The sequence below is a fragment of the Triticum dicoccoides genome, chromosome 3A (assembly GCF_002162155.2).
Source record: "Triticum dicoccoides isolate Atlit2015 ecotype Zavitan chromosome 3A, WEW_v2.0, whole genome shotgun sequence".
Taxonomy (NCBI): Eukaryota; Viridiplantae; Streptophyta; class Magnoliopsida; order Poales; family Poaceae; genus Triticum; species Triticum dicoccoides.
In genome coordinates this window covers 105,885,705-105,895,264 of record NC_041384.1, presented here as the reverse complement: position 1 = coordinate 105,895,264, position 9,560 = coordinate 105,885,705, and the positions used below count along the sequence as shown (strand labels likewise).

At 43.1% G+C, this 9,560-nt stretch overlaps 1 protein-coding gene across 1 annotated transcript; it reads right to left on the bottom strand.

Annotated features, from left to right (window-relative positions):
• Positions 1 to 2,804: 2,804 nt before the first annotated feature.
• On the bottom strand, positions 2,805 to 6,150 carry LOC119267411 (receptor kinase-like protein Xa21). The gene is made up of 2 exons (XM_037548798.1): positions 3,660 to 6,150; positions 2,805 to 3,578 (listed from the first exon to the last, which is right to left on the bottom strand). The coding sequence occupies exons 1-2, from the start codon at positions 5,464 to 5,466 to the stop codon at positions 3,211 to 3,213; spliced, it is 2,175 nt and encodes a 724-aa protein (XP_037404695.1). The 5' UTR covers positions 5,467 to 6,150; the 3' UTR covers positions 2,805 to 3,210.
• Between the last annotated feature and the right edge of the window lie 3,410 nt (positions 6,151 to 9,560).

Sequence of the window (9,560 nt, the reverse complement as noted above, 5' to 3'; positions counted from 1 at the left end):
CAGTCTAGGAGGGTTCAGCTCCCGCCCGGCTCCGCTTATTAATTCCTGCTACCCAGTTCGGCCTCGACCCTTCTGCGTTCGAATTCCCGGGGCCCTAGGGTTTTGCTCGAAGCTAGACGCGAGCGCCCGATTCATTCCTCTCCGTCCAGTTGTTTCTTCTGATTAGCTTTCTGGGATGATTCCTAGGTTATGAGTGCAGGTGTGCAATATTTCTCTGGGTAACCAGCATCCTTCTGAAGGTCCTAGTGCACAGTATTTCTGAAAGTCCTTTTGCAGACTGATTCCACCTTCCAGTTGGCTTCGGAGCTACCCTTGTCCCCTATATCATAAACACACAATTGTGGGTTCTGCAAAAATCGATGGAAAAAGCTTCTGTTCCCGATGATTCACCAGATTGGAGCACCGATTGTGATTGGTCCCAGCTTCAGGCCGACATGCTCCTCCGGATCTTTGGCACTCTCGAGATCCCAGATCTCTTCAGCTCAGGTGCCGTCTGTTGATCCTGGCGCCTCATTTATCTGGAGGCCCGTCGTCTCCGGCTGTGCTCGTCGAAACAGAGTCCCTGCCTCGTTTACTCATCTGGCGACCGTGATGCTGACACGGTCACTCTGCATAACATGTCTACCAACAAGCTTTACCACGTCACTCTACCGGAGCCTGCCTTCCGCACACGCCACGTCATGGGCTCCTCCTATGGCTGACTCATCACTGCGGATGAGGGTTCGAATCTCATACTACTCAACCCTGCAACCGGAGCTGAGATAGCTATGCCCCCACCTGAAACCATGAACAATGTTAGACTGCGCTACACTGAAGAAGGCGTGCTAGATGGATATGATGTTCTGTACTTGGATTTGTTCTCTCGTGATTTTGACACTGAAATGGAGCCGTACCATCTTACACTTGAAGAAGCCCGCTTCTACTTCTATGTGAGGGTTGTTCTTTCTTGTGATCCCCTGCATGGAAACTGCACAGTTCTCCGAGTACAATTGCCAAAGGATCAACTCTCTTATACTAGGATTGGGGACACCAAATGGACTTGGATTGATGCAAATCCAAATTGTAGGGCTTATCAAGATATACTTTATAACAACAATGATGGTTTATTTTATGGTGTTTGTGGTAGGGGTGAGATTGATTCTATTAATCTTAATGGACCTTCTGTTGAAGTGAAAGTTATTTTAAATCCGATCATATCTTATCAAGCGCATAGTAGATATATTGTTCAAGCACCATGGTGAGATTTTTTCCAGATATGGAGGCATGATAAATACAATGAGGAGAATGGAAGAAAGGAGCGGGTTGCAGACAAGTTTTTCGTGTACAAGATTGATTTTGTTAAACAAAAGCTCGTTGAAACAAATAACATCCAAGATCATATCTTAATGGAACTTCTGCTGAAGTAAAAGTCATTTTAAAGTCAATCATATCTTACCAAGCACATAGTAGATATATTGTTCAAGCACCATGGGGAGATTTTTTCCAGATATGGAGACATGATAAATATAATAAGGAGAATGGGAGAACAGAAGGGGTTGCCGACAAATTTTTTGTGTACAAGATTGATTTTGTTGGACAAAAGATAATCGAAACAAATAACCTCCAAGATCATGCAAAGTTCATTGGTTTCAACAACTCGTTCCTTCTCCCAGTGAAAGACTTTCCTGCATTGGTTCCCAATAGCATCTACCACACGGATGACTTGCTTGATTATATCTACTGTCACAGATTTAGTCTTAGGCAGGTTGTTATTTTTAATATGGAAGATGGTAGTTTCATCGAGTTATCGCCCCCTAGTTCAAATTCAAGATTGAACTGGTCACCGCCAGTTTGGATTCAATCATCACTCACTTGAGGTTAGTGAAAATTTCTAATATAGAATATATTATTTTATCTGCTTTCTGTTTTTTTGGGTATCTATTCATGTTCTGTAGTTGGCCAGTTAGACCTTTGTAATCGGCACACGTGATCATATTTCCTCCATGTTCTTGTGTAACCATGCACTTAGCTGCATGATCCTATTAAGTAATGGCTATTTTTAGAATGTTTCTACTTTTAAGTAGATGTTTTGGGTGTAAACCTATCTGTTCAGTAGGACAAGATTGCTACAGTTGTTTTCAAGGAACACGCTTAACTGAGTACTGTCTTGTTTAAAGTGTACTAATACGATGTGTAGAACTTGTAGTGTTGCTAAAACATGCTTAAATGCTTAGCCTTTTATGCTTACTATATGCCGGCCAAACCAAATGTTTATTCTTAACTCTAGATCGAAATCCTTTTGTTGCTCTTGGGTGGTTCAGTACATGATATATTGACAATTAAGGAGGCTTACCAATAAATATAAAGTGCCTCAACTAGCTTTGTTAATATACTACTCTGAATTGTTTCATTCGTTTGTCCCTAAATCTTTATGTCAAATTATTATCTCTTTCCTAAGGTACTAGCATACTGTTTTGAATGATCCTACAACAGATTCTAAGTTATGCTTAGTTCACCCTACAACCACTTTAGATAACAGAAAAAAAATTAGTCAAGAGTCAACCAAATCCCAGAATACAACACGCATATTCTGCACCAGTCTCCTCATCCACTCGAGCACGTAGTGCACAATGTGCGTTGTAAACTCATGCATAAATCTCCAAGCTTTTTTTAAGGTATAAATCTCCAATTAGTTGATGATCATTACAAGCGTTGTCGGTATATACTTTCTTTTGTCAATATATAATAGAAGTGTGTGTGATGCGGCGAGGTCGGAGCGTCTGCCTAGTGATACAACACATTGGGTGTTCTGAAACTAGAATTTCTGATACTTAAAATCCAGCTACAACATCAAAATTTCAAAACAAATTTCAAGTCTCCCTTCAATGATAACACAATATTCTTACTTCTCCAGTAACTACCAAAAATTTGCCTCAAGATAGGAACGGAGAAAACATGATGTGTTTTTCTCGATAATAAATATATTAACATAAAGAAGATCCCAATTACACTATAAGTTCTAACTAGAATTTTTGGTGGCCCGATGACTTAGATACATTGCATTGTGCGGCTCCCATCCTTCACAAACCATTACCATATCATGTTGAAATTCCATTCAGAAGGCATGCATATTAGTTGGCTAGTGAATTGCAGCAACAAAGCTTGCACCACCTTCTGTTTTGATGTACTATGATGAATACTGATCACAATGAAGCGAGCGCCATCAAGCATTTAGATGGACCCACCTTTACTCAATAGGTGCATGCGATACTTATCTCTGATCGCCAGTAGCTCTCTCGTAGCATCCCCAATCTGCATGCGATCAGTTGGCAGTTCCTTCGAACATAATATCCCAATGTGCAGAACTGAATTGATGCATGCAGCTCGCATTTTTGTCCCTTCCTCCAGTGAAGATAATAAGCACAGATCGACCAGGTTGGTGGCTTGGTCTCTAAGTGCTATCTCGACGTAGCTATGTAAGTTTAGATCTTGCAGAAACTCACCATCAGTTGGCCTTTTACCAGTGAGCAACTCTAACAACAGTATTCCGTAGCTATAGGTATCACCATAGACCGAGGCTTCATTTCCTTGACCGTACTCTGGAAAAGAAATGTATGTGAAATTAGTTTCGAATGAGAAATTGGTACATAAAAGATGAACATCAGTGGTTAATGGCAAACCTGGGGCAGCATATCCAATTGTTCCCATTCTTGTAGCCCAGCCACTTGATATCTCTGGGAGGCTAGTATCATCCTGGTGCAAGAACCTTGCAAGTCCAAAGTCACCCACATGGGCAACCTTGTCATTATCGAGGAGAATATTGCTTGGCTTAAGATCACAATGAACTATTGGCACTGGCTTATTGTGGTGAAGGTATTCGAGTGCTGAAGCTACATCAATGGCAATGTCTATCCTTTGGGTGAGACTGAGCACCCCATGCCTCCCATCTTCCAGGAGACGGCTGTGTAGCCATTGATCAAGATTTCCATTTGGCATGAACTCAAATATGAGAGCTTTGAAGTCTAGACCCCTGAAATCAATACTTGAGCAGACAGTCAATATCTTCACAAGGTTTCGATGTCTGATGCATCTTAAAGTCTCACATTCAGCAACAAAGCTTTGAGATGCCCCTCGCTGCTGGAGGTTGAGCACCTTCACAGCGACAATCACTTCCTGATCTCCATTCATCATTGTTCCTTTGTACACAGAGCCGAAGCTTCCTCTGCCTACGAGGCTCTCAGAAGCAAAACCACTTGTCGCTCTCACTAATTCAGTATAGGTAACCCTCATATGCTGTCCACTATGGAGTGATGGAACCTGTCTTGTCTTTGTAAATTTGGTTCTCAATTTCCGTCGTGCAAATAGTGCAAATAGTACTAAGATGATGCAAAAAACTGCGCTGCCTACTGAGATCAACATGACAAGCTTGTGAGACCACTTCTTGGGTGTATGATTTGAGCAGGTATGCGAGTTGAATTGTGGTATACCTCCACATAAGCCATAGTTCCCTTCAATGAGAGCTGCACTTGCATTCAGAAATAATCCACGTTTTGGAACTTCACCCTCAAAATTGTTGAATGACATGTTCAGGGTAACGAGCCCATGCATGTCCGCGAGGAAGACTGGGATGTCCCCGGACAAGTTGTTTCTTGAAACATCAAGAACTAGAAGGCCTTTCATCTGTGACATTGATGCTGGAATTGTTCCCTGAAGTAGGTTTCCTTCCATACTGAGATACTGCAAACTTCCAAACTGAGCTAGAGAAGCAGGAATTAAGCCAGATATCCTGTTGCCAGACAAATCCAGATATCCAAGACTCACTAGATTACCAACGTCTGGAGAAAACGTCCCAGTTAACATGTTGCCTTGGAGTTGCAAGGCCACAGATAGTGTCGATATGAGGAAAATCTCTTTTGGTATAGGACCAACAAGCTTATTGAATTGTAGGCTTAGTGTCTCCAATGGACAGCTTCTAAGGCTGGATGGTATGGGGCCAGTAAGCACATTTTGGGCGAGGACGAGTCTGTTTAATGCTGTGAGATTTCCAAGTTTTGGTGGAATTGGTCCAGATAAACTGTTGTTTGACAAGTATAGTTCACCCAGGATTGCAAGGTTGCCAATCGACTCAGGAATTTTTCCATGTAGCAAATTATCTTCCAAGTGCAAGTATTGCAAGTTGACAAGGTTTCCAATTCCTTCAGGTATATTTCCCTGTAGCATGTTGTTTGCCAAGCCGAGAATTATTAAGTTTGTGGAAAGATTTGCTATTGAATTTGGTAGCACCCCTTCTAGTTTGTTATTGCCTAGATCTAGGTACTGCAGCATACTACAATTTGTCAGGCTAGAAATGAAGTCCCAATCAGCGTCATTCCTTGCCTCTAGCTGACCAGATTGGAGAAACAATACCAATAAGCTCTTCATAGCTCCAAGACATTTTGGTATTACGCCGGAAAGAAAGGTGTGACCCAATTGAACGATTTCAAGCATTGAAGCATTGCACAAAGACTCTGGGATGGACCCATGAAATTGATTATGGCCTATGCTAAGTTGCTTGAGTTGTGGAAACTTATTACCCAAGTCATCTGAAACAGATCCACTGAGGTTGTTGACTTCCACGACAAAATATTGGAGGGATGAAAGATTATAGACAGAAGGTGGTATAGAACCCTCGAGTTGATTCCCATTCAGATAAAACTCAACGAGAGAACTTAGTTTTCCAAGAGTGTGAGGGATTGAGCCTGTAAAACTATTAGATGTGAGAGAAAGGACGTTGAGGAGATTCAGATTTCCTAACGATTCAGGGATGCTTCCAGTTAGGCCATTTTTTTGGACATCTAGAACTAGTAGAGATGAGAGGTTTCCTAGGGAAGGTGGAACCAGCCCTGAGAGCTGGTTTCCCGATAGATACAGAATCTGCAATTTCTGGAGGCCTCCAAGAGATGCAGGAACAGAACCTGACAGACCATTGAAATTAAGATATAAATCGGTCAAGTTTCTAAGATTTCCAACCTCCACTGGTATTTCTCCTACTAGCAGGTTTGCTCTCAGATGAAGATACTTCAGGGCTTTCAGGTTTCCAATTTCCACAGGAATACTTCCTGTAAGGTTGTTGTACCCAAGAGCCAGTACCTCAAGATTATCCAGGGATGCCAACTCCTGAGGCACTAGCCTTTATGCATGTTGTGCCTCAAATCAATAACTCGAAGCTGAACACAAGTGGCCAGTGTCGGCGGGATCTCCCTGCCGATGGAGTTCCTGCTGACGTTCAGATACTTGAGTTGTACAAGATGCCCAACCTCTGTTGGTATGGTACCATAAAAGCGGTTCTCTTGGAGGCCAAAATGCCTGAGGTAAGTTAGATTACCTATGGAAGAGGAAATGGTGCCAAGAAGGTTGAGCCCATGAAGATCCAGTGCTACGACACGGCCACGGCGGTGGCCGCGCGTGCCACAGGCCACTCCGCGCCATTGGCACATAGGGATTGACTGGTTTTCCCATGAATTCAGTGCTTGGAACGGATCTTCTTTGATCATAGATCTCAATGACATGAGCGCTTGGTGGTCAGTGGCGCTTGTTGTGGAAATTTCAGCAGCGGACAAGGTGGCTGCATGCATGGTGTTGGCCGAACACGGGAGGCAAAGGGAGGCAACCATGAAAAACTGCATGACTACGAGGATCGACATGTTTAGAGGACGCAAACAAAGGGGGACACAAACAAAGGCTGGTTTGCAGACTTGCTAGAAGCTTGTTGTGCTTATATAGTGTTATTTTTTTCTTTTTCATTTCCTCTTGTTGTAGGGTATTTAGATAGTGATTCGAGGCAAGTTGCTTAGAGCCGTCGGTTTCATGCTATTCGTTTTCAGTCTGAAAGATCGTGGAAATTTTCCAAACGAGGCAAGTTGCTTAGAACCATCGGTTTCATGCTATTCGTTTTCAGTCTGAAAGATCGTGGAAATTTTCCAAATCAGAAGTGACCGATGACTTTTTGGAATCTTTGAAACATCTGTCCAATTTTTCTCTTGTTGGACCTGGCAACAGGAAACTTACATCTTTTTCATCACTGGATACAGCAAATCAGAAACCATGACGAAGCAAGGATGGATCTCATGAGGCGGAGACCGAAGATAGGGGAGAGAACCACGAGTGCACGCGGAATTGGGAAAGAAAGAAAAAACTTGATGAGAGGAACATCTACTATATTACTAAGCTATCTAGAGGTAAAAGCCTCACAATCAATTGAGGTATCCAATTGGAATTAGATCACCCTATTTTGACCAAGTCAACAATTTCTCAAAGCTCTCATTCAATTCTTTTATACTATGCACTATGCTTCCTACTATCTCCGTTTCAGTTTACAAGTCCTACGCGTATACCTAGGTTGCCAATTTTATCACCTTCATATAAACTATATAACACAAAAATTATAAGGTTTGAAAATAGAACATCTGAAGTTTATATTGGTATATTTTTTGTAATATATGACTTGTATTAGGTTGGTCAAATTAACGACCTAGGAGCACGCTACGCCCTATAAACTAAGAGAGAGGTAGTAATTTTTAAGTCCTCACAATTAATTGAGGTCTTCTAATTGGAACTAGGTCATCTGATTTTGTCCGGGTCAATAATTTTTCAAGGATCTCTCATTTAATTATTTTAATTCATCATACTCCCTAATTTTGAAGCCATTTTATTCGTTTATTCGTTTGAGATATTTAAATTTGAATTTGGTTTACGATTTTGATTATGCCAATGATTTTTCAAATCAACAAACACCAACTGGCTAAAAAAAATATCAACCCCGTGCACCTTCTTACCACCTAGAGAAGAGAAGCACCATCATGTGATGATACTATAGCATCGTTATAGTACATGTAGCCACCACTGTAGAAATTTACCTACAAAAGTATGAGTTGATTAGCGCATAACACAAAATCACACCATGAAAAGCCCACCAAAATAACTACATTATAAATAAACATAAAACACACTCCATCGTCTCTGCCATCCGCCAAACTAAATATTCCATGAGTTCCAAAATATAAGGGATATTAGTTCTTTGGAAATGTCAAATTTCTTTAACTTTGACCAAGTTTAGAGCCAAAAATGTCGACATCCTCAATATTATGCCAAAAAATGGAAGTTCATTTCATGATGAACCTAATAACACCAATTTGATATTACGAATTTTGATATATTTCTTTATAAATTTGATCACACTTACAGAGGTTTTACTTTTCAAAAAAAATAATACACCTTATAGTTTAAAATAAAATGTGTATTTTTCGTAAGAATCTCAACATCACCAACGACGCAGCAAAGCACGCCCAACCCTTCTAGTACCTGTTTATTTGTTGTGCTTAGAGCCGTCAGTTTCATGCCATTTATTGTGCTTATATAATGATTTCTTTGCGAGTACTTTGGCATCTCCAATGTCAACCCGCAAAAAATGTCCCGCATCCGTACGTAGACAGGGGGGAACCAGTCCGCCGACATGGATGCGGGAGGCAGCCATCCAATGCTAGACACATACATTTCAAACTAATTTTCAACAAGCTGGATGAAATTCATACAAACACGGGCAAATTTTGTACAAACATGATGGATTTCATACAAACGGCGGATTTAATTACATTTTGAACATTTAGAACAAAGAAAAAAGAATTGCCCTAAACCTATCCTACGGCGGCGCCCGACGTTCAAGCCTGTGTCGTCCTCCTTTCACCGTTTTCATGAGCACCGGCGATAAGACCGATGAAGTGAGGGTGCGGTCTCTGGCGCGAAAGAGTAGAACACGGGAGATGGATCGGCCCACATGGGATACCATGCCCCGCCGCCTCCTGTGGCCTACTCATCCTTGGAGAAGTCTGCGCCTTGTCCGTCGCCGGTGGACGTGAGGGAAATGGTGGCGCCTTGGCTGTCGTCGTCCCATCGGGCTGGCTGATGGTTCGTCGGCGGCGTGTAGGAGGCGCAGCTGGCTATGTTCTTCGCGATCGCCTGCAGCTGCGCCTTCGCGGCTGCCGCTTCCTGCCGAGCGACGGCTTGAGCGCGGACGCCATCGTAGATGGCATGTTGCTTCGTGACGAAATTTGGGTTCGCCACGGCCATGGCCATCATGGCCTCCTCGCTGACGTGCTCGTCGTAGATCTGGCCTTCCGCCAGCCGGTGTTGCTCCAGGAAGAATAGCGGTACAACCGTTGTTTCTCCTGCGCCTACTGGAACACCGACAAAGGCGATGTCATAGGTTGCACCTCCAGCATGGCGGCGTTCAAGTGCGCCTGCGCCTTCTCCATGGTGAAGCCGACGTGCACATGAGGCGCCAAAGCTAGGGCGGAGTCGTCGGAGCCTGTCTCCATCGTGGTGTCGTCCTCGTCGTCAGAGAGCTCGGGCGAGCTGGCTGGCAAGTCGACCTCAATCTGCCTGGCACGGCTGCTATGCCAGGCGGCGGCAAGGGCGGCCACCGCGTGCTTCATCTCCAGCGACAAACTGCCCCACAACGTTTTCCCACTGGCGGTCATGATAGATGCGGTGTAAGGGAGGAGGATGTGGAGGGGTTGGTGTTGTGGTGTGGAGTTAGCCGGGTG

Excerpts from the sequence above, each read along its gene's own strand:
- LOC119267411 (XM_037548798.1), bottom strand. The coding sequence starts at position 5,466 with ATGCTTGAAATCGTTCAATTGGGTCACACCTTTCTTTCCGGCGTAATA. Across the intron at positions 3,579-3,659 it reads AATTGGATATGCTGCCCCAG|AGTACGGTCAAGGAAATGAA; the intron begins GTTTGCCATTAA and ends TTTCTTTTCCAG.